This window comes from Microtus oregoni, unplaced genomic scaffold (genome assembly GCF_018167655.1).
Source record: "Microtus oregoni isolate MIOR12 unplaced genomic scaffold, Mior012 000067F_ref0000223, whole genome shotgun sequence".
NCBI lineage: Eukaryota > Metazoa > Chordata > Mammalia > Rodentia > Cricetidae > Microtus > Microtus oregoni.
In genome coordinates, this window is record NW_024543974.1 from 9,107,253 (window position 1) to 9,133,177 (window position 25,925).

At 34.8% G+C, this 25,925-nt stretch overlaps 2 protein-coding genes and 1 long non-coding RNA gene across 7 annotated transcripts in view; 1 reads left to right on the forward strand and 2 right to left on the reverse strand.

The window, feature by feature from the left end:
* Positions 1–6,425: 6,425 nt before the first annotated feature.
* Positions 6,426–11,689, reverse strand: LOC121440406. Its single transcript, XR_005973352.1, has 5 exons — positions 11,494–11,689; positions 8,647–8,765; positions 8,389–8,429; positions 8,143–8,226; positions 6,426–6,497 (listed from the first exon to the last, which is right to left on the reverse strand). It is a non-coding gene; the product is annotated as an uncharacterized LOC121440406 (long non-coding RNA).
* On the reverse strand, positions 8,882–11,494 carry LOC121440405 (nucleosome assembly protein 1-like 3). 3 transcript variants are annotated; one of them, XM_041641171.1, is made up of 2 exons: positions 10,539–11,494; positions 8,882–10,496 (listed from the first exon to the last, which is right to left on the reverse strand). In XM_041641171.1, the coding sequence occupies exons 1-2, from the start codon at positions 11,415–11,417 to the stop codon at positions 9,666–9,668; spliced, it is 1,710 nt and encodes a 569-aa protein (XP_041497105.1). In that variant the 5' UTR covers positions 11,418–11,494; the 3' UTR covers positions 8,882–9,665. The 3 variants fall into 3 exon arrangements, with proteins under 3 accessions (XP_041497105.1, XP_041497104.1, XP_041497103.1); XM_041641170.1 differs by having other exon boundaries at positions 8,883–10,604; positions 10,647–11,492; XM_041641169.1 differs by having other exon boundaries at positions 8,883–11,492.
* A 634-nt stretch (positions 11,690–12,323) lies between the features above and the next one.
* LOC121440465 (protein FAM133A-like) overlaps positions 12,324–25,925 on the forward strand; it is a 30,089-nt gene continuing 16,487 nt past the window's right edge. The window contains exons 1-3 of one of the 3 annotated variants that reach the window (XM_041641233.1): positions 12,324–12,476; positions 12,872–12,922; positions 16,271–16,306. The gene's annotated coding sequence lies outside the window, so the exon portion shown is untranslated. Of the gene's footprint in view, positions 12,477–12,642; positions 12,708–12,871; positions 12,923–16,270; positions 16,307–25,925 lie in introns of those variants that run through there. The other 2 variants (XM_041641235.1, XM_041641234.1) reach the window with 2 other exon arrangements.

Here is a 25,925-nt window from a genome sequence, read left to right on the forward strand (position 1 = left end):
AAAAGCTTACACTCTTTACCCCCTTCCGGAGTTCTTTCCTTCCAGGTGGCACTAGTAGAAGATGCCAAACTCACTTTCCAATGCTGCCCACCCCTTAATATCTCAAATCTCCTACCTCAACCTAACATTAACTATTCCCCATCTCATTCCTGCACAGAAACCTTAAAGGATCTACTGCCATACCTTTCACATATACAGGAGAGCAAACTGTTGCAGGCCACTTATGCCTGGTACATAGATGGCAGCTCCTTTTTATGGGAGGGGATCCATAAAGCAGACTATGCCATAGTGTCAGATACTGTGGTGGTGGAAGAACAGGCACTCTCTGCCCATACCATTAAACAGGCTGAATTTATAGCTTTTACCCATGCCTTCCAGTTAGCAAAGGGATAATCTTTAAATGTTAACACAGACTCCAAATATGCCTTTCTTATCACCCTGTTCCACACAGTTATCTAGGAGTGTAGGCTCCTTATGATGAGAGGAGGATCCATACTAACTCAGGATACATTATGGACATGTTAAAAGCCTCCCATCTCCCAAAGCTATAGGGATTATTCACTGTCTGTCTCATCAAACCGACAGTTCTATTATTTCCAAAGGAAATAACCAGCCTGACCAAGCAGCTAGAACAGCAGCATTCCAGAGCCCAAACTTACCTCAGTCACCTCAGGGGGTTCATACAGTACAGACCACATTCTCACAGACACCTCCTGACACTTGGCAAATCCAGTCCTACCTACATCAGCTCATTCATCCTAACAGCAAAGCTCTGTTTCATTTTGTCAAGGCTCACCTCCAATCCATTCCTGAGGGCTTAAGAGTTCTTAAAAGCTATCATTGCTTCTTGTAAAATCTGTCAAAAGTCAGATCCCAAGACCAAATATTATAGCTTCCTTTTTCTTCTAGGAACTGACTAGCAGCCTGATTTTACTTATATGTCCATAGTCAAATGAGTTAAATATCTCCTGGTTTTGGTGTAAACCATGCCTGGGTGTATTGAAGTGTTCCCCACCACTAACAATATGGTCCAGACAATTTCCGATGTTCTTCTCTAAGAAATTATTCCCCAGTTTGGAATCCCAACAGCTCTTCAGTCAGATACTGGCCCAGAGTTTACCTTCTAGATATCTCAAACTTTATCAAAGCTCTTAACATCCCCTGGCATTTTCATATCCCATATCATCCTCAGTCTTCAGGGAAGGTAGAATGAACTAAGAGTTTCTTAAAAAATGTTCTTGCTAAGATGTCACAGGAGCTTCAGCTTGAGTGGGTAAATACTTTCACTCTGGCCCTTCTTAGGCTTAGAGATCTTCCAAATAGCTCCTTTTCCATCTTGCCCTTAACTCATGTATCGCCAGCCAGTTTTAATCCCCATCCTTTCACCTAAATCCTCTCCCCTAGCAAATCACCTGCTTACTCCACTGTTATCCCATCTTCTCTCACTATTATGGGATTTTACTGACTACTCTTTTCCTCAACCATCTGCAAATCCATGCCCACCACTGAATAAAATAGACCAGGTACTAACCCCCCCCCCAGACCAACAGCTCTCACCCCTTTCCCCTAAATGGTAGGACCCCTTTAAAGTAATTCTTGTAACTCGCACAGTTGCCAAGCTCAAGGGACTCTCTCATTGGATCTACCTGTCTCATCTTAAACCTTTTACTCTTAAAGCTCAAGAAAGCTCTTTGTATATGGTAACTCAGCAGGGCCCTGCTCCCTTAAGTACCAGAGAATACCACAATCAGCCACTTTTTCTCCAGTTCCAGAAGAGTAAAAGTCTCATTATCATACTCAACTCTCCTGTACCAAAAACTCCATATACTCTCCTTCTTCCTCTTTCTCCTATCTGCTTTACCAACTTCTCTATATCTCCAATGTCATACTTAAATTTCCAGTCAACCACTCAGTTGTTATTACAGGGAACTAGTGTGGGAGAATTGCCTTTATTCTGTCAATCATGTTTTAAATAAACGCTGATTGGCCAGGCAGGAAGTATAAGTGGGTCTACCAGATAGGAAGTAGAGGCAGGGTGATGTGAACAGGAGAATTCTGGGGAGGAAGCCCATTCCTTCCCCAGCTCTGCCCAGATCACTGAAGAAGCAGGATGTGACCTTCCCAGCTGAAAAAGTTACAGAGCCATGTGGCTAACATAGATAAGAATGGGTTAATATAAGCTACAAGAGCTAGGAAGAAGCCTGAGCTAATGGGCCAGTCAGTTTATAATCTTATGGAGACCCCTGTATGATTTTCTCCGGGACTAAAATGGCTGGGGGATTGGAAAGAACAGAACCCCAGCAAGCCAGTCTGTTAAAGAATGGTACCCAACATGGATAACTGCAACCACAGAAAGCCCGAGAAAGCTTGGGAAAAAATAGAGTAAAGCATGTTTTCTTAGTAGCAGCAATTTCTCGGGTCTGCTCTGCTTGCTAGGGGCAAGCAAGCACTCTCATTTAAGAGAGGCTTCCTCACTCAGCTTTAGCTGCAAAACCGTGCGGCTCTTTGAAAAGGTCCTGCCATGAAACACTTAAACGGTGTTGATGAAAAGCTGATCACATGCTTTTCAGTTTTCAGCCATAGAAGGAAAAAAAGCTATGCCATTTTAAAATGCTGGCTTTCTGGGCCACTTGCCAGGGCAAACTCTGACTCTTTCAGGCAGGCTGTCTGACTATGAAACATTTGAGTGTGGTTTATGAGTACACTGCTACAGCTTGCTTGCTGGCAGGAACCTTGAACTGCCAGAGTTGTGGCAATAAACATGGTTCCAGCGATACCTCTGCCATGAGGCTAGAAAGCTAAGGAATGGGCTGGATCCAGCCATCAAAGCCATGACTTTAATCCTCTCCTTAAAGACTCATGTAGTCAGAAAAAAGAGAGATATACAGTAGGGATTCAAAGATGAAGAAAACCTCTAAATGTTTTACAGTGTGTTAAAATATATGTAGGGTTGAAAAAAAGTTAAAGTCCTTAAAATAAAAAAGAAAGAGAATAGTTGGGTGTGGTGGTACACACCTTTAATCCCAACACTTGGCAGACCTCTGTGACTTCAAGGTGTGATAGCATACACCCTTAATCCCAATGCCTGGGTGGTAAGAAACAACGAAGAATTTAAGGACATTCACAGCCCCAGACTCTAAAATCTCACAAAACAGGTTTTAACATAACAGGTGTATCACTGACTGCAACAGTGTCTCCTGGATGTTAAAGTTGATACCATGATGCTAAAGAAAACAAGTGCCTTAAGATTTGCTTCAGGTAAAACATTGAGTGGTCTAGGAATTCTCCTTTCTAATAATTCCCCCTTCTATTCTTTCCTCCTCCCCACCATTTTCTACTCTAATACTATACTATCATAATCTTAAGGTTTTTTTTTTTTTCTTTTAATTTTCGAGACAGGGTTTCCCCATAGCTTTTTTGGTTCTGGTCCTGGAACTAGCTCTTGTAGACCAGGCTGGCCTCAAACTCACAGAGATCCGCCTGCCACTGCCTCCTGAGTGCTGGGATTAAAGGCGTGCGCCACCACTGCCTGGCAATCATAAGCTTTTATATGTCTAAAATATATTTCTCTTCAAACATTTTTCATAAATGCCAGGGAACCAATTGGACCTATCTACACGGAGCAGACTCAACAAGAATAAGTATTATTTAATTCTTCCCTTATTAATTCTGTTCTTGGGAACCCCTGGGAAACTCCTTCCTCCACCCCACCCCCTGAAAAAAAACTTCCAACTTGGGACTCTCCTCGCTCAATCACCAGGATCTAATTTTTTTCCAGAAATAACTTTCTGCTTTTCCATAATATTGTGAGGTCCAAGGTGCTAGCTAGCCAGTTCCACAGAGCCTGGAAAAAAACATGAAAGTAATCAGCCACCCCAGGACTAGGTTAAGCACCTCAACTCTCCAATTCCCACAAAATCAGCAAAAGGCAGTCTCAAGAGACCTGACAATGCCCACAAAATCAGCAAGAAGCAGTCACAAGAGACCTGATGACACCCCATTCCCACCTATTAAAGATCCCAAACTCCCCAAATTTTTATAATATACAAAAGGGTGGAATGTTATGATTTTAGCCAACCAGCATGGTTGGTATTTCTGGATTCCAGTGCCATGCATGTGTGGACAAGCCCTCAGGCAAAAATACCTAGCCACCACGAGGACCTTAAAAGGCCATGTGTGACCCACGTGTGGCATGGTTATATCACCTACATATGACTCAGCTACATAAGCCCTTGCATGCATGCATGAGCTCTGTCACCTGCGTATGACGTAGCTGTCTTCCCCCTGTGCACATGCGTTAGACAGCCTTTCAAAGTTGGACATGCCATCTTCAGCTCTTTCTTTCTGCACATCGACATCACCAGGCCTGTACATATCTCTTCTCATAAACTGTTAAGCAGGTTTGTTGCATGTTTAATGCTTCCTTCTCACTCTTGCCAGGTAATTTCAGATTCCATTATGCCAGTCAACATGCTTAACTCCATATTTTACTACTTATTGAAGTAACTTACAAATAAGTGAGTAGATTATATGTACTAATAATGATTAGCTCCTAGTCACCAAGAATGAATCCAAATTGGATTCTATACTTCACACTTTGTGTCTTTCATCCTGTCTGTCTGTATGACTATGAATCTATGCCTCCTTGAAGGCTGTCTTCCGAATCTGTTTGTTCCTGTCTGTCCTTGTGTTAGTCTGTTAGGTGACTCTGTGTCTTTGAGTGAGTGGTGTCTGTTCCTAGCAGAAAATGTCACTCTATCTTCATTGAAAAGCAGAAAGCAACATATAGGTAAGGAATGAGCTACTTCACAGAAATCTTTAAATTTGACAAGGAACTCTAACTGGCTCCAACTGGTCATAATTGATTCAGATAACAAATACATTGCTTAGCAACTGATATCTGGAAAAGATCCTTTCAACATGTATAGTACACTTTAACAAGTTTTGTTCAACTTCTGTATTTGCTGTTTTCAGCAAATGAAATACATGAACTGTCTGGCTCAGTGGCATGTTAGAATATAATTTAGATTGCAGCTATGTATTAGCTTAGGCAGTAAAAGAAAATCCAAGGAAAATAAATCATCACACAGTTCTCTTAAAATTTCAAGAGCAGAAACATGAAACTAATTTTATGTTGAACATCCCATTTAAAATCTTGGTTTTTAGAAAGGTAATCTTCATTTCCTTCAGGTCTCCTGATACTTTTGTAATTCTCAACTAATGAATATTTTGAAGATCAAAGATCACTATAACATTTGCTTAGACCTGCTAAACATTTGTTTTGAAATATATAAGTTCAGATGCAAACAGAGACTGCTTTTTTGTTTCCTGGCCGCCCACACCCAAATAATCACAAAAAACTATATTAATTAAAACACAGCTTGATCTATTAGCTCAGGCTTTTTATTAACTAACTTTTACATCTTAAATTAACCCATTTTTATTGATCTATGTATCACCACAAGGTTGTGGCCTACTGGTTAATTTTCCAGTGTCTGCCTCCTTCATGACTATCTAGGAATACACCTAAGCTATTAGCAGCAAAACACAGTTGTAATCAATATATATTTGGGTCTGGGCAGCCTCAAAATGAATGAGCAGTCTCTGTTTACATTCAGGTGCAACATAAATGTGTAGTTAAACCATTTCTGTACTAATAATGTTTTTAATTTTTGCCACTGGTTTCTCAAATTTACTAATCCTTTCAAAATCTAAATCCCCATCAATTTCAGGATATTTAGTTTTTTAATCTGTCATAACAGCAAACCCCACCCAGTACTTATATTATTTATAATTGTTTAATAGTTAATAAATTATAATTAATATTGCACCATTATATATGGTGGTTTTAAACAGCTCAAATGAGACTGTGTGTATATATATTCATGTATATTTATATAAATACATATATGTATTTCCCAGCTCCTATAATTCTTGAGTAAATTCAACTCCAATTTTATTTTTCCCAATGTATGCCCCACAGCATCTTAAGTGAAAATATACCCATATGGCCAGTGTGAGTCCTGTTGGGCATTACTATGGATTGTGCTAATATTTTTTTTCACTTAGCTCAATTCTTCAATCATTATTTACTAATTATTTTTAATTATTTTAAAGATTTAAAATAAATTCATGAGTATAGTATTTGACTGCATTTATGTATGTGCACATCATGCATTCTTGGTTCCAAAGGCCAGAAGAAAGCACAGAACTCCTTAGAACTAAAAAATGTTTGTAAAGAGGTATATGGTTGATGGGAACAGAACCCACATCCTCTGAAACAGTGGCAAATGTTCTTAACCTCATCTCCAGTCCCCATTTATTTTTGAGACAGGTTTGCAAGTTCCCCAGGCTAGTCTCCATAACTTGTTGTGGCCAAGTATAACGTTGAATTCCTGACCCTTCTGCATACAACTTCTAAGTACTCTTGTATGACTTCTTTAGCAAACTTTGCTGCTGCTGCTACTGTAGCCAGTCTCTCGTCATCTCATCCTGGCCTGTTAAAGAAGACAGCAAATGTTTAGATTGACCAAGGTGGATTAGATGCTCCGCCATCATAAAGCAGATGACATTAACGGTTGAGAAAGAGTTAAAGGATGAAGTGGCAGAGGCCACTCTCTTGTTCAGTTTGGCAGCATCTAATTGGGCACTTGGTTTCAGCTTTGAATCACAGCAAAAAAGAACAAAGAACATAAGAAAGGCATGGAAGACTTTGCTCATTGTTTCTCACAGTGGCTTCATTCTCGGGAGATTTATTTTTATAACATCCATTGGCTTATGAGTTGCAAAAGATAAATGCAAGCTAATGGATGTTGCAGGCTAATAGGATTTTCTGCTGTTCATAATCTTCCCAAGGAGAGAAAGCATCTTGGAGACAGCTTGTGTTTCAGGAATCTTAATGTTACTGTTACACACCTTTTCATCCCTTCCACAATCTCTATACTTACAAGTTACAGAAGTAGTAGGAAACTCCTGGCAATTTCTCTTATACCTATTCAGTGTAATTCGCCTTTGTGTTTGAGTCAATAACTGGGAGAACAAAACACCATTTACAAGCCAGTCATATTATACTCTAATCTGTTTCTGTGTGTTTACTTTTTCAATGTGAAAAACACAGAGAAAAAGTGCTATACTTTAATAAGTTTTCTAAGAAGGATGTTAATTCCAGGTAAATTTTTAAAGGTTCAGCCATAGGTGTTACCTAGCAGTTACACAATATAGTCACTTTGGCAACCTATGAAGCCACAGAACAAGGCATATTACATTTGTTTATTAGTCTTCATTTTGGTTCTACCATATAAGTAAATGTCCTATAAATTCTTTTTTAAAAATCATTTTTATATTATTTGAAAGTTCTATATATTGATACATGTTTTAACCATAGCCATCTATTACTACCTCTCCAATTCTCCCCAATCTTTTCTCCCCATCCTCCTCCCATCTTCAAGACTGCTTTTCTGACTTTTGATTTTAATAACCCCAAGTTTTATTAGTGCTGTCCATATGCACGTGCTAACTTGGCAAGCTGACAAACTGCATTATAAATATTTTCTATTCCCATAGACTTATGCTGCTTTCAACTTTGGTCAGAATAGCTTCTTTCTGCATTGCATAACAGTTAGTGTAAAGACCCATAACTGACCTAAGTGCTGATTATAAATACCTCTTGGGTGCTCATCTGAGGATAGGTCACCCATGTTCTAAGAACTCTTGACAAGTGCAAAAATCTCGATTAAAAGGGGAATTCTTGGCTGCCTAACAGTACTGTGAAAATAAAAAAAAATGTTTCTTGATATTTATATCATAACTTAAAGACCTAAGTATATTTGATTAGTAATATATACATGTTATGGTTACACATATTTTTCTTTTTACGTACATGGGATAGAAAATTGTTATTAAGCAAGAATAAAAGAAAGATACTGAGCTATATAATATGCCTTCTAGGGGTATACTGATTGCCAAAGTAGATACATTTTATAGCTGCTAGGCAACCTTTATAACAGAACCTTACAAACTTCTACCTGGAATGGAACATCTTTTTTTAAAACTCTTACTAAAGTTTAGCACTTTTTTCTCTGTATTTTTCATAATGAAAAAGTAAACACATAGAAACATGGTAGGGTCTAGGATGATTATTACCAAATTTTATGCTCAAAGTTCCAGAAATTCTATAATCCTGTCTTCTTTCCATCAGACATTTCCTATCATCTTGAAGGAAAACATCTGTATGGAGAAACAGAAATGTGAAATAAGGTAATTTATTACATCCTTTGCTTATTACATCTCTATACTCTTTATACCCAGTACAGAGCACTTTGATAAATCTGAATTTAAGGAACCTAGTCCTCTTGCTAGACTCAACCCCAAATTCTAGGATGTGATTACCTTGAGACCAGCTGTGATGTACAGATGAAAAATGATTTCACCTATGAAAAAAAAAAAAACAAAAGTCATGATAGCGGTGACCTCCTCCAGATCAACGACGGAGCAGGTACTGGGCATCTGAAACCATTAACTCATATCTTTCTGGGTGAGATACTCTCCCTCATCTCCTCCCAACTGTTCCCTCCCCTACTTCATTCCCTTCCCCTTCCCTACACACATATCTCTTTCCCCTCTTCCTCCCAATAACTTCTTTCTCACCCTTTTTCTCTCCCTTATCTACTTCCACTTTTCTCTTCTTCCTGCCATGATCTCCTCCTTCTCTTGTCCCATTCCTCTCCAATATCTCCATTGATATCTTCCAGTTGAAGAATTATGATCTAGGAAATATATCACAATGTTAATAATCATATGTTTATTAAACAGTCAAAAGGTCAGTATCCTATACTTTTTTATGATAAACAAATTTTATAATTAAGAGAAATGGCAAGGTTTCATAGCATGGCATTTATTTGACATTTATTTTAGGGTGCAATAAAAGAACACGAAAAATTATCAAATAATGTAATGAAAGGCAAAGTAGAACACATTAAAATAAAAATATGGTTTCATTAGTTTTCAATTACACAGTATATAATGATGCAACTTTTTAAAGTACTATATTAAACACCTTAATCATAAATAATACTTTTTCTCATAGAACAATATGTCACATAAAGAAACTAATTTGGTACTGACAGATATTTTTAAATATATTTTTTCAAGTAATTACATTTCACAATAGAATGTTTCCGATAGTATTATTACTACATTTCTATGGCAAAGTAATGAAGGCACAGTTAGTGCAAGCAGATTTAAGTCCTTAATCTTCTGTGCTGAAAAAAAGAAAGAGAAAATACATATACATTGACATTTAAAGTTTTGCTTTTTCAGGCAAGAATTTGTCTAACAAGTTTGATGATTTGCACAGATACAATCTAATAGGAACATGACAAAACGAGTTCACAAAACCAACACTGTAGCACCAAACAAAACATGCTTTGGAAAATTAACAGTAGTTTACCCATTTTGAAGAATATTACAACAGGCAAGGTAGAATAACAGATGCATAAGACACTATTTTAAGACAGTACCAGGAAAAAGGAAAACACCAGACTATAAGAAGCAATAGTGTTCAGATTATAGGGCAAGTTTTGTCTTTTACAAGGTTAGGTAAATCTGTTTCACTTCTGCTTGCTTGACTTTTTAATGTTCTTGAAAAATCTTTCAGGTTGCCTTTTTCACTTGTAGTACTTCCTGTTTCCATAATCCCTGACATCATGGTAATAGGGATCATTGATTTCTCCTGTGAAATAAAAGATTGATTTCAAGATAACATTATCATGCAAAATTTGACCAATTTCAAAGTCCTCATCAAGTATAGCATCTTCTCTTGGTTCCAGCTTCCCAATCAAAGGAATCTCAGGAGGACTAAAGAAATTGAAGAAGGATGCATTACGAACCACTCTTGGCTGGACTTCAGTTTCTCCAGTGGCAGCTGGGCGACTCCGGGTAGTTTTCACTGTCACATCTTTTCCTAGTCTCCAATCTATTTTGCAGCCTTTGCACTCTTCAATTTCCCATCCCCAAGCAAAGAAAGGGTCATAGTGATCTGGTTTCGACCTTATTATGTATGTTTTCACCAGGAACTCATTTCTGAAGTATGGGTTAGGCAAGAAGTGAAATTCAAAAGTGTAACTTACAGGCTGGCCAGGATTTGAGAACTTCAGGCTAACATCAGATAAGAACTTCAAAATGGGCTCATCATATTTCTGAATCATAGGCCCAAGCTTATCAACATTCTTTAAAACAGTCAGCCAGTAGTCAGGAATGCCTTTAGGATCTTCTCTCTTAGGCTTTCTCTTTCGAGCCCTTTTAACATTACCTCCTTCTTCAGGCCTTGTCTCAGGAACTCTTTTTTGAGACTCTCTTACTGGAGCCCTTGCTTTAGATTCTTCTGTAGGCTGATCCTTATTTTCTGCATTTGCCTGGGGAACTTCTTTGGGGTCTTCTTTTTCTTCAGGAGTTATCTCTATATAATCTGTAGAGTCTGCCTTTTCTTCAAACTTTACCTCAGGAATTTCTTCAGAGGCTTCCTTTTCTTCAAACTTTACCTCAGGAATTTCTTCAGAGGCTTCCTTTTCTTCAAACTTTACCTCAGGAATTTCTTCAGAGGCTTCCTTTTCTTCAAACTTTACCTCAGGAATTTCTTCAGAGGCTTCCTTTTCTTGAATTTCTTCAGGTACTTCTTTTGGAATTTCTTTTTCTTCAGTTTTCACCTCAGGAATTTCTTCAGGAGCTTTGTTTTCTTCAACTTTTGCCACAGGAACCTCTTTTGGAACATCCTTTTCTTCTTCCTTTACTTCAGTTTTTTCTTTACAGCTTTCTTCTTCTTCCTCACCCTCTAAGGGTGGCATTTCATTAGGTGTGTCATCCTGCATTTCCTCATCGCCACTGAACTCTTCGTCTGAATTCCACTCACATTCTTCTTCTGTAGGCTCATATTCTGCATTTATGATCTGAAAACGCTTATCATAAAGAGGCTTATTGAGCTCAGCATATTTTCTTTCAAGATCATGAATTGCCCTTAAAAACAAGGTGTCTACCTTGTCACACTCATCCTGAATATTTCGGAGTGCCTGCACCCGATTTCTCACTGCCTGAGGCAGCTTATCCATAAAATATTTCCCAGAGGGATGCCGCTGGGCCCTTCTGGAAGGCTCAGGTACCCTCTTCTTTCGGTATACTTGACTGCCACTGCTGCTGCTGCTGCTACTGCTACTGCTGCCGCTGCCGCTGCCGCTGCTGCTGCTGCTGCTGCTGCTGCTGCTGCTGCTGCTGCTGCTGCTGCTGTTGCTGCTGCAACTAGAGGTACTGCTAGAGCTATTGCTGTCAGATTCTTCCCCAGAATCACTAGCTGAGCTAGCCATCACCTCTTCAGCAACCCCATGGGCGGCAGGTTCTGTGATCATTTTAGGATCCGCTTCTGCCATGCTGCTAGTCCCGCACACCTCTTTAAAGTGGTGACAACAGAGATCGCACACCCAGAGATGGGCAGAAATGACTCACGGACGCTCTGAAGGCGGCTGCGAAGGCCTGGGCGGTGGCGGCGGCGGCGGCGGCTACGGAGACAAGCGACAGGCTACCGGCAGCGACAAGGACTGCAGTGACAGCGCCGGTGGCGCGGCCGGGGCGGGGCCACGGAGGCGGCACGCAGGAAGCCGCGGCAGCGGAAGCCGGTCAGGAACCTTGGCGACAAGGACTGTTCAGCCGCAATAAACCGGGGCCCAGACGTGCTGCAGTCAAATGGCGCAGTAGCGAACGCAGAATGGGCTTCTGGGTTAGGATGGAGAGCCCCTCCCTTTGCTGACACCCCTCCCGTTAATTTCGTTCCCCGGATGTCTGTAGTCGCTCCTCATTTGCTGAACAGATTTGATTGACTAGTGTTACGGCCAACGAATGGCCTAAGGCCACAGCTCTTTCTCCTGACTCCTCCCACCTTCCCAGATACTCCTTGGTGGCTAAGGAACAATCCCCCCCACCCCCACCCCCCGACCGGGTCTCTCCTAACAAAATTCTCTCCTTATGTGGTTTTTAATTCAAAGGGAGAGAGAAAAAAAAAATTTAAAAAAAGTCGTAGACATGAGGTAAAAATTCCAGCGATAGTTCCTAGCAACGGAAAAAAAACGAACCCCTTTGGCTCAGCAGCCCAGAATTCCTGTTGGACAAGGCCTCCACACCGCGAACCGTTAATGTTAAAAAAAAAAAAAAAAAAAAAAAAAAAAAAAAAAAAAAAAAAAAAAACCTCTAAGTGGCGTCATTGCATAGTGTGACTGGATGATTGGGGGGAGGGACACGCAAACAAATATTCTATGAGCATGTGTTTAAACACTGGAAAAGGGGGGAGTCGTTTATTGGCAGAGGGGGGAGGGGCCAGACAGCAGGCATATTGCGTTCCACGTAGCAGATTTAATAAGTGCTGTCTGTGATGTTTGGCAAGCCTGGTTTATCTGGTTTATATCCATCTACAAGGTTTGCGAACCCATGTTGCCGTGAGTCAGTCACACCATTTTTTTAAAATCGTATTTCTGTTTTAAAGCTGGCATTTATTACTAAATTGCCACGTAGTCCTTTCCAATGCTTGCCGTAAAAATTTAGATAAAACAAAGGGGGTTAAAATGTAAGGTGGTATTTTTTTTTTAAGCAGAGGATTTGTTTCAGACTTTTGTGCAGCAGGTTTCAATTCCACGAACAGCAGGATGGGAGGTGGGGGTTGTTATAACGTAAGTGCATCATCTGTAAGCGTTTAAGAAGTCATCTGGCACCAATTTCCTTCTAATTTGGAATTGTATCCATATTAAAAGGATGATTTACAAGTCCAGCAATATGTAAAGAAACTTTTGCTAAATGAAGTTTAAAAACAGATATTTGCTATTTTTATTTACAGGATTCAGTTCTGCTACAACCAAAAAGACCAGTGTTCACTTTCCGTTGAAAGGTAAGGACGTATTAGCACCCTTTTTTATGAATGATCAGAATTGCACATCTTAAATAAAATTTCACAGAGCTGGCTTGGCATATGTATAAGAAAATAACCTACTTAACAAAATGTGCTCTCCAAACTTGATGTAGTCTATAAGTGTTATGTTAAAATAAAAAATATACTCCATTATTATTTTCAAATGGTGACAAGTTTTTGTGCCGTACTTTTCATTACAGAGTTTGTGTTTTTCATTTAGTCACTTATTTTTAAGTTAAGAAATTGGTTTGAAAATAAACTTTTATTTATCTGTAGCTGTCAAATTATATGTGCATTTTAAAGATTAATATTCAGTATAGAATATTCTGATGATAGTGAACCTTTAATTATAACAACCAAATGATAACCATTTTAATATGTTGATGCATTTCCTTCCAGAAGTTTTCTTATGCTTGTATACACTAGTTTCTTTATGTATATTCTTTTATCTGTGTGACATCATATGATGGTTAGTAATTTGCTGATTTATGGCTATATTTTCATAGGAAATAATCAATTCTTTATTTTTAAATAGATCTATATTTCACTATAATTGTCTTGAACTATTTAATCAGAGTCATTTTGTGGGTACAATATATGTATATATCCTGAGTATCTGTAGTATGAATTAGTATATACTTCAGAACATTAACATAGTATGTATTTCTAGATATTGGAATATGAACTAATTCTTATGGTTATTTAATCATTTTGTACCAGTTGCAAATGTCCATGAAGATTATTAAAATATAAAAGGTATTAGAGTTCATCCATTTTAGTATTCAAACAATTATGCCTGTGTCTTTCCTGTGACAGGTATATTAGTAATGAATGCTTATCTTTTACTTTTTGTTTTGTAATTTTATTGATAACACACACTATGTAAATAATAATTCAATGCAATGGCCTGCATGATAAATATTGTACTTCCATTTATCTGTAGTTACAGTAATAGACATTTCTAAAATAAAGATACTTATATTTTAATATTTTATAGTAATTTAATAGTGTAATTTACATGTTAACTTCTGTACCATCAGAGATTAATATTTCTGAGTCAGTTTTGAGTTAAGATCTAGATTGGTTTATTTTCCTGAAGTGGGTCTGGAATACGAGAATCACACATGCTAGGGCACTTTATCACTGACTTGTAAATATAACCAAAGATATTTAAATTTTTATATTGGTAGCTACCTATTACTTTTTGAAATACTTATTTAGTAATCTTTTCATCTGTACCTATTGAATGTGTTTATGTACCATGTAAGCTGAGTCAATTGGATCAATTTCTACATTCTGCTCTTTTTTTATTGAACACAATTTTCAGAAAATAATGCAAGAGGGCAAATTTTTGTTGTTGTTTTTATCTCGTCACACTATGAATCCCATGATGGCCTCAAATTTTCTGTGTATCCCAGATTTGTTTCAATACTATGGGACTTTTAAGGTCAATTTGTATTTTTTGAAATTACATGTTGATTGAAATAATTTGGTATATTAAATACAAATAATAAATCAGATGTAACTCGATATTTCCAGAGATTACTACTATTCTCATTCAAGTAATATTTTTGTAATGATTTTTCAAAGCTATAAACATCATTTCTTAGATTAGTAGTAAGATTGAATATCTTTTCATAGTTTATTTTCCATTTAGCAATAATTTATTATCTGCTTCTTCCCAACTGAGTTAAAAAAGAATTAATCCATGTTGAACCTAAAAGGTAAAGTGACTTGGGCATTGAACTAATGAAACCATGAATATTTTAGAAAATATCATTGCTATAAATGCCATATAAATCTCTTTTATAGGGTTAAGTATAAAGTATATATTTAGAAGATTTTTATAATTTTAAATTATGGATTCCTTTTCACATACATATTTTGTAAATTCTTTGATGGGAAAGAAACATATAAAAAGTCATACAAAATAATATTTATGAATTTTATGATTTTATGATTTTTTTTCTATAATCTTTGAGTTTTGAAATTAGATGACAGTTTCTAATCATAGTACTCTTTCATGTACTTTCTTCCTTAGGTATTATATAACATTTTGATGTATTATTTATTTGATATAATTAAATTCATACACACATTTCTTCATGTAATTCATGTAAGCAGTTTAAGTACACTATATATTTTCTACTATATATACATGCTTTAGTTCCAAAACATTATGTGCCTAATTTTCATCAGAAGATAATGTATAAACTGCTTACACAATGAGTGCTCTGTCTGTTCTTTTATCTTGTTATTGTTTATCTAATACTAAATTACAGTCTTTAGAGTAGATAATGTTTATCACAGAAATTGTTAGTTACACAGGTTGTACATAACTCTTTGAGAACTGTTTATAACTTTCCTGATTAGAATATATGCATAGACCCTTGTATTGTTATCTCTCTCTCTCTCTCTCTCTCTCTCTCTCTCTCTCTGACACACACACACACACACACAAACACACACACACAATGGCAAGTGTGTCAGTGTTTGTTCAATTACAAATATCTATAAGACAATGCATAGGCAGATTATTACTTTTAAGCTTTTAAATTAAAATTGTGTAAATTGTATGTGTGTGAATGTGTACACATGTGTGTATTAGTGTGTGTGTGTGTGTGTGTGTGTGTGTGTGTGTGTGTGTGTGTACTACCTGAAAGTGCATATGGAAGTTAGAAGACAAATTTGAGGAGTTGGTTCTCTCATTCTTTCATGTGTCCAGGTTAGCATGACAAACATTTTTACACACTGAGCCTTGCTACAGAGACCAGTTCATTTTTTTTATTGTTGTGTCATTTTGGGATGAAAAATCATCCTGACAGTGTTACCTGACTAAACTAGTATCCCATTCCCTATTTCAAAAAACTATTAAAATACAATGTACACAACAAACTTTAATAAATCTATATACAATTGACATCATCTCTGACACTCAGATAGTAGATTTTTTTTGTCATACTAAAATTTTTCTCACACATGTACATATCTATGATTCCTCCCTCTGTTGTTTTATAACAATTAATATATTTTAGGGTCCTATACACTAATTTTCATTTTTTTGCTATTGTAAATCAACATTATCATTGAAAATTCATCTCTTTTTGCCTTTATTTATTCTCTAGTACAAATATTTCAAAATGTATCCACTTTGTATGTATCAAGAGTGCTTTTTCTATTTTTTACTGAGTAGTGATATATTTTGTGTAAGAACACTAATTTATTCTTATTCATCTGTGTAAGTTTAAGTGTGTGAATAAAGTTGCTATGATTCCTTTGTGAACAAGTATCTATATGAACAAGGATATATATTTTTGTTTCTTTTAGAAAATATTCCTAGGATTGGAATGGCTGGATCAAATGGTAGGTATATTTTTGCCTTCATAAGAAATCTATTTCTCATATAGGTTATTTTCAACTCTACCAACAGTAAAAATATTTTCTATGTTCAGGGTTCTTAAATATAACATCTTGATAGGTATGTGGTATCATAGTCTTGTGGTTCTTATTTGCATTTGCTAATGACTACTGATGTTGGGCATCTTTTCATATGCTGATTTGCCAATTACATATGTTCTGAGAAGTGTGTACTCATATTTTCCCTATTTAAAAATAAGTGTTACTTACATTGCTAGTATTCTTTGAGTGATCTTCTATAATGTCTACGTGAGTCCTTCATCAACTAAAAGGTTAGCAAATACAGTGTGAACTTATTTTATCTTTTCTCAACATTGCCTTTAATAGTTTTCAGAAAGGAGAAGCTCTTTTTACAATTAAAATGAAGTCCAAGTAATATTTCTTCCAAATACCATGTGTCATCCAAAGTCACAGACACTATTCTTTATCATTTTTTCTATAAATTTAATGCTTTTAAGCTTGATACTAAGGCTGATGTTTTGATGTGTGACAAAAAAATATGGATTGAAATCATTTTAATATTTTTCATAAAGATATACATAACTGGTTCAATTTCAGGAAACTTTCCTTTCTCCATTTATATGAATGTGCACAATTGTCAAACATTATTTGTCTGAATATATGTGCTTCTATGATGAACCATTGTGTTATGCTTTCTACTGGTTTTAATCCCCCAATTGATAGGCATACATTTATTAGATACATTCAGGAGAGAATAAGAGCCAGTGTGGGATAACAGAATTTCATTACAATGGAGAGAATTAAACTGCAAAATTTCATAATTGGCCTTTCATTTATTCTTCACATGTTTAAGAGACAGAAACAGACAGCAATATCATAAACCTAGAGAACAAATAAACATAAAAGACAAGTTGGTTTATGGAGTTGCCAGTGTATACATATATACAGCATAACTATAGAAATAGTATTTTGCGGTTTTCAGCAGTGTAAATAATATCTTTGCTTTCTTAATCCAGAGGCCTTTGTTTACTACAATTGAAATACAAATAAATTTAGGATAATATAATCTATGATTGAAAACTAATAGTAAAATTATAGTTTGCCATTTCACAAAATAATTTTCATTATAATATTGTACTTCATTCTTATTTCTTTATAAAGTATACAAATGAAGTGAATGTGGTGTATAGACAGGTTTTGATATATCAATATCAAGATCATTGATATAATGATAATTTAAAAGAATTTTAAAGTACAATTATATATATATGTAGCAGGTAAAATGATACATATGTATGTATATATTTTTACATATGCATTTTACACTAGCTAGATCATAAACTGATAGATCATCTGTTCACATTTCTGGGCCGGGTTTCTGTGTATGTTTCTATTAACTTCACTAAACATAATGTCCTACATGCTCATCTTTGTTGTCACAAATTACAAGATTTCTATTGTTTTTTTAATGCTAAATAGACTTAACTTTTTATTCATTCCAAATTTTTTTTTCCTCCAGTTTATGGTCACTTGGATTAATATTCTACCTTGCCTATTTCAAATAATGATATAGTGAATACAGACACTAGCTGTTTTCCTAACATACCGATTTCATTTCTTGAACATACTCATTTCTGTAATGGCTTATTAATTTACTCACTTTAACAGTGTTAAAGGTTACCCTTTGTTCTCCATCCACTGGCAGTGGCACAAGGATTTATCTCTATTGCTTGTCCTGGATTTTTTGGAAGCTACATTCTTGGCATGGATACCTTGCTCAGCCTAGATATAGTAGGGAGAACCTTGGACCTTCCATTGGACAATGTGTATTATCCTCTTGAGGACTGGGTGGGGGTGGGGTGGCAGTGTATTTGAAGGGAATAGGAGGAGGGGAGGGAGTGAGAACTTCGATCGGTATGTATAATGAAAAAAATATAGTTTGTTTTCTTGTTAAAAAATAAATGTGATAATAAAAATAATGTAAAATCATAAAAGGGATACATTTACAGTGATATCCAAAGATTTCTTTCTTAGAACACCCATCTAAAATATTTTACTATAATTCCAATAAAGTATATATTTTAAAGTATAAGTTTATTTGTCTTTTACATAATTTATTGAAGGCAGAGGAAAATGTCAAATAACTTAAGCAGTGTACAGTATTAATATGTATTTAACCTCAGTAACATATTCAAAAATTTATACTTTATTTGGATATAAGGAACATAATATATTGATATTATCTGTCAACTTCAAGGCAGAATAAAAGAAACACTTTAGCCGGGCAGTGGTGGTGCACGCCTTTAATCCCAGCACTCGGGAGGCAGAGGCAGGTGGATCTCTGTGAGTTCGAGACCAGCCTGGTCTACAGAGCTAGTTCCAGGACAGGCTCCAAAGCCATAGGGAAACCATGTCTCGAAAAACCAAAAAAAAAAAAAAAAAAGAAACACTTAATTTCATTATATGACTATGTTAAGGGAAAAATAGTCTCATGGTTGTGCAGATAGCCTTGCAGATTGAAATAAATTCATATTCATTTACTGTTCAAAATTGTTCATTTTCATATATATACACAGAGAGAGGGAGAGAGAGAACACAGTCTTATCTTTGAGTTAAAATGGAGAGATTTGTAATAATAATAATATTTTCTTTTCTTAAAGTCATTTTTCATAGGTAGACTCTGAAGTCAATTAAATCCCAGACTTTGCTTCTGTTCTCTTTCGTTACTAACTCTTCTAGATACTGGGCAGTTCAGTTCACTTTACTGCATCTGTTCTTAATCTTTAAAAGAGGACTACCTATGGATCATTACATAGAGATTGAATAGTCTTTGCTGCTTTGTATTTTGTTATCATGAATTTGTAGACAGAACCTTTCTTGTTATGATTTCAAGCACCGCTATCAATTTCTTCTGTATATGTTCTAATTGTTGTTTTAGACATAATCCACCTTTCAAACTGTAATTTGCCTGAGGGTCAAAACACAATGTATGTTGGGTAACCTCTTGTTATTTATAACATTATTTGATCCAGATAGTTATAAGGTCATTAAACAGTTAGCCTGTCTAATATTTACCTGTAGAATCTCCTCTTTCATTTCAACACCTACCTCAAATCACATGTTCAATGAAATATCTAATGATGAAGATATGGTTTAGAGTTTAAGTGCACTGACTGTTCTAGAGGAGCCAAGGTTGATTCCCAGCACCACATAAATGCTCACAATGGTCTGCAACAGCTGTCCTCGGGGCTGTGTTCTCTTCTAATCTCCACAGACACCAAGCACACATATGGTGTACAGACATACATGGAAGCAAAAAACCCCATACACATGCAAATAAAATAATAATAAAATATTCATTTAATTTTGAACATTATAATCTGTCCCCATTCATCATGAAGAATTTCCGGCTCCTAAGCTACACATTTTGTCTTATCTAAGACAAATTTACTTTATCTCATGGCTCTGTATATTTTTATTCCATTATAAATATGTAACATCAAGTTTATTTGCAATTACATATAAATTACAATAGCACTAAAATTGTGAAACAATAGCTTCTGTTCTTGATATTTGTTTATTTAGTTATTTAATTTTCTAAAGGTTTATTTATTTATTTATTATGTGTGCTATGTTCTGCCTGCATGTATCTTTGCAGGTCAGAAAAGGGCACCAGATCTCATTATAGATGGTTGCAAGCAACTATGTGTTTGCTGGGAATTGAACTCAGGACCTCTGGAAGAGCAGGCACATTTCTTAAGCCCTGAATCATCTCTCTATCACCCTGTTCTTGATATTCATAACCTCTCTTTTAAAATTTGTCTGTATGCTATGTGCTCTGTTTGCCTTTTTCTCTCTCTTTTTTTCTTCCTTCCTTCCTTCCTTCCTTTCTGTCTCTCTCTCTCCTTTTTTTCCGTCCTCCCTCCCTCCCTCTCTCTGTCTCTCTCTCTGTCTCTGTCTCTCTCTCTTTTCAACAAGGTGTCTAAAAGAGTTGCAGGACAGCCAAGGCTGTCTATATAGCTCTGGCTGTCCTGAAACTCTCTACATAGGCCAAGCTGGCCTCAACCTTAAAGAGATTCACCTCCCTTTGGCTCCCAAGTGTTGGGATTAAAGGCATGTGCTACCACATCCAGCAGTGTAAAATTCAATGAAGTGTGTGTGTGTGTTTGTGTGTGTGTGTGTGTGTGTGTGTGTGTGAAGTAAGCTTAAATTTTCAGCCAATATATTTGTTTTCATTTATTTTTCTGTTAATAACTTCTCAGTTAATTAGTTCTCAGTTGTTCTCCTTGGAAGTGAAAAGTATTTGAGAGGTAAAGAGTTGAATCTTATATTTACTAGATATACTTTTAATGTACATTATAGGTGTTTCTGGGTATTCGTCACTACAAAATTTGAGGGTTACTGTACTTATGTTTGTTATTATGTATACAATAGATAAGTGTTATTAGGATTTTTGTTTAGAAGTAGATCACAGAATAAATACCACTTTCATGTGCTCTAATAGTGAATACTTATCCTCAGCATTATGTAGAAAATGGTCATAGCTGTGAATGAACAATAATATGCAACTTAATCATTTTTACTGTAGTGTTTGATTGAATGTATTTCTTGAACTGTAACATTTTAGTTAACACAATAAGCAGTTCCTTTATATTCTAACTTCTCAAAGTCATACATTTTTATTATTAAAAGAACCTAGATATAAAAACAGACAATCTGACATTATATGTTTTATTAGAGCATTACATTTAATGAACAAAAATGTACTTCTAGAACTACAACTAAAATTTAGGTTAGTCATGGCGACTCTTGTATTTCATTCTTACCTTTTATATTCTTATAGAATCATGAGCTTTAGGAATCCCAGTCCTCAAGTTTCTCTGATTTACACAAAAGTTTTATAGTGAACTAACAAGGAATATAAAAGCTAAGTTACCTTGAGAAAAAGATGGGATTCTTTCATTCTAATTATATCCAAAGTTGATGCCAAAGTACTTTATTCAAAATTAAGTGAAAAATATCCCAGAAACTTTTCAACATAATTATCAGTAGGAACAGAAGGATCCTTTACTTTGAGTAATTGAAATTACCTATAAAATGTGTGAAACCATTTTGAGATTCACATAGTTAAATATAATCTAGTATCTACAATTTGTTGATACTAGTTGCTATATGAAATTAAATTTCTTCTTCCTGTGCACATTTTTTATTTAGAAAGATGAATTATATATGATCCATATCCCTGTGAGTGTCTCATTAGCACAGCTGTACAGACAAAGTAACAGAATTTAATTCTTACCACATTATTGCTTTTATGGCCATGGATAAGTCACATTTCTCGGTAAAGTTATTTTCTTATTATATATATATATATATATATATATATATATATATATATATACACATGTGTGTATGTATATATATATACATATGTGTATATATATACATACATACATACATACATACATACATTGTACCATGTGGTAACTATATAAAAAAGAAAATAATGATGAAGTCTGGAGAAATGGCTCAGTGGTTGAAAACACTTGTTGCTTTATCAGAGAACCTGGGTTCCATTGTCAGAACAATGGTGCTTCACAACAACTGGAACTCCAGTTCCAGGGTATCTTATACTCTCTTGTGACTTCTGTGGGTGCCAGGCATACATGTGGTACATAGAAATACATGGAATTTAGGGTTAGGGATAAATAAAATACACATAAAATAAATTAATTAAAAATGTTGGTAGTTTATGTAAGTTAAAAACCAGTAAGTGTTGTCTATTATGCCTTTTGCAGATATATTTAGAGATTCCCATCTCAGTTAAACATGCATGATCCAGCATTAAGGCTAATGGAATTAATTGATCTGTATTTGATATGTTGTACAAGTGTGCCACCTCTTTCAAATTAAGGAATACGTAAAACTTTCCTTCTATCTGAAAATTATACTTTTATTAAATAACAATGGGTATCTTTGGATCACTCATTATGTCCTCTGGTAGGCATTTTTCTCTTAAATTATATTCTTGCATGTAAAGAATAGCAATGCTTCAGTAAAACAGTATTAATGCACTCAATGTGAAGATACTTTATACTTTACTATTTTCTATCTCAGTAATGAAAGAAGAAGAGTAAGGACACCATGATTGAATACAAGTACCAAATAAGACAGTTGTCTCAAAAAGCAGTAACTGATTCAGGTCTCATAAAAAAATATTGAGTGTTGAAAAAGAAACATGAAACAGTAATAAAGCTCTCTAAATCTACTTCTTAAATGAATGTCTTAAGATAGTGATAAACAATTTTTAATCATTATATTGAACATGCTTCTTGTATAACTAATATGTGTTTATGAAGTGTTCTTTGATTTCAAGCAGCCAGAAAGTTTAATTATTACTATTTCCTTATCTGACATTATGAGAGTGTCCCTATTTTCTATTTAAATTGGAGTAAAAATTAGCTATGGAGAAAATTACACAACAGTTTAAATGGTTGAGCACTCTGGTTAATGAAGCTAAAACTACATCTCATATATTCTCTAATTCTATGTGTTCTTCTAAACAATATTTGTTTTATGTGTATAAATGTTTACTTTGCATGTATGTGTGTGCACTACATGTGTATAGTGCCTGCAGAGGCAGGAACAGAAAATTGTAACTGGAGTTATAACATGTGAGCATTTGAAATTTAGCCCACATATTCTGTAAGAAAAGCCATTTGCTCTTATCTGTTTAGCAATGCCTGAAGCCCCATCTAATTTTATACTTCACTATGTTTACAATATCTTATGCCAAAGTTTCACATTTTTGATAGCGTAATTTTAATAGTATCCAATTCTCTGTAGTCATATTGAGATGGGATTGATAAAATACATACTAAACTCTTAAAACACTGAGAGCTTTCAATCAGTCCTTTCTAACTTTGTATTATTATAGTAATAATTGCTCAGTATTCCTTTCCTTTGGATATTTTACTCTTAGAGCATATTAAATTTGTATGTGTGTGTGTATGTATGTGTGTGTATTGTAAATACTATAACAGAAGCACATAGGTCACTTTTCATATCTACTCACCTATGTTATTTTCTAATGCATTTCAACTACCCCGGAAAAAAACAAGCCGTTGCCTCATGTATTAGTCTTCATTCTCACATACAGTTTATTTTCAAAAGAACGCAAATATTACTAATAAACAATTTTATCACTTAATCACATCACAATTTATACATAAATTGTCCACTTAACTTGCCAAATTTAAAATTGTATTACTGGCACACACACACACAAAAAAAACATTAGTGCACTCGATTTGTCAGGTTTCTAGAGTTTTTTAACAGCCAATTTCTAAATATTAATACCTCATTCAGTTTGTTAATTGCTATATAGCCATAACATAATTTCAAAGAAAAATTCTCTAATATGTTTCAATATCTAATATTGTTAAGAAATTCCCTTATGTAAGTATTCAGTTTTGTTAGTTCTTTTAATCTAGCTATTTTAGAGAATAGTTATGTGAAGTTATTTTAAATGGAGTAGATATTTAAGGTATTTCTTCTTATCTAAGACCAAGTAGTCAGCCCTCAGATTATATCATATGCATTAAGATAACATTATGTAGATTATTTATGTTATATTTGCATGTTTATTTATATATGTATTAGGGATATATGAATATTGAAAATATACATAATGAAAGGCAAATGAAGAAATTGATAACATGAATTTATAGAGACAGAGCAGGGGAGTTCATGACAATAGTCATTGGGAGCTTATAAAAGTGAGAAATTATGTAATTATAGTTTCCAATAATATAGAATTTTATAAAAATTTGAAATAATTTGAAATGAATTTTGAATTTTTGTTATAACTTTTGCAAGTGAGACATCATCTATATTTCAATCTCCATTTTCATGAATTATTGAAAATAGTGCCCACAAATTTCTTCATATTTTAAAAGATACTTTTGGAGGAATTTAATGCATTTTAGTACAAAAGAAATTAATAATTTTGGTCATGATGAAAATGCAACAAAGACCTAAAGAAATTTTTTGTTAACTTATAAGCAAGAGTGATTCTTAAGAGTGACTAAAGATGTACAAAATAGTGTGTCATATGAAAATGACATGCAATAAAATTTGTAAATATGTTCTCATATATATATATATATATATATATATATATATATATAATCTGTATAGGCATATAAATGATTTGCTTTTGTATTTAAATCCATAAAATTTAGTACAATTAGAAGAATCATGAACCTTTATTGTTGTGAGACTTTTCTTGAATTTTAAACTTTTTTATTATATTTGTATTTAAGAAAAATGTTAAGCCATTACTGAATAATGTTGAACATTTTTTTGTTTTTGTTTAGTCATATTTTATAAAAAGAACTGAACAAGTGTCCAGTTACTACTTTTCTGAAATAGTTTCACACAAAAACTACCTTTTGTTAATGAATCCATGCTTTTTTCTTGAAAAGTTGAAAGCTTTGTAACTTTTTTTGTAACACACTATTTCATTAAATAGTTACAAAGTTATCAAAGGCAATATTCCATTTCTTATTCCTTTAGTTCAAAATCTGCACCAATTTTCTAGAAACTTGGACTGCTTTTTTTTTTTAAATTTTCCATTTATTTTTTTTTTCTGCCTTCTCACCCACACGTGTGTGTAGTTTGGGCGTGTGTGTGTGTGTGTGTGTGTGTGTGTGTCTGTGTGTGTGTGTGTGTGTGTGTGTGTATTTTTTCCATGATGTATGTGTGAAAGTCAGATGACCACTTGCAGGAGTCAGATCTATCCTTCCACTATGTGGCTTCTGAAGATCAAATTCAGGTTGTCAAACTTGGCAATAGATGTCCTTACTCTCTAAGGCAACTCAATAGTCCTTGGACAGCTATTATTATTATGTAAAATTGTTTCTAGATCATTTGTTGCCTGGAAAATGATGATTATTAATGGTATAACCATTTATCTAAATAGTTTTCCTTTACTCTGGTAGGAAATATGTCAGTTGATATCTACAAATATCTGTCTAAATTTTGTGAAATCTTTTTTTTTCTTATGGTTTCTATGATCTGAAGAAATTTTCTGCAACTGCTATACTCCTAATTTAGCTGAAAATTATGTGCACTTGCATATAGGTTTATAATGTGCTTACTAAGAGATATTGTTTAATTCTGTAACATTAGTGCTTACTAGACTAAAATTTGAAATCCCTAGAGCAAAGATATTATAAAATACCATGAAATCCATTAACGGGATGCACATTTTGGAGAGATAGCTATGGCAAATGACCAAACATTTCTGTATCTGTTGCTCATGGGTTCCAACCTCCATTTCATTATCCAGATATGTCACATCCCATCCTTATTATTAACCTCATCTTTCTAATTGATCCAGTTACATATAGCTACCTTCCTTCACTTCCTAACTATATAATACTGCAATAATCTTTCCAAAATATTATTGTCTTTGTGTTTTACGTTTGATCCTGGAAAATCTTTACTGAGTTTTTAGTGAACAAGAACAAAATGAAGATAAAGAACAGGATGAAGATTAGATTTTAAATCTTTTCCATGCCACACAGTCCATAGTAAGTAA

Coding starts and splice junctions, on each gene's coding strand:
- LOC121440405 (XM_041641169.1), bottom strand. CDS start 11,417: ATGGCAGAAGCGGATCCTAAAATGATCACAGAACCTGCCGCCCATGGG.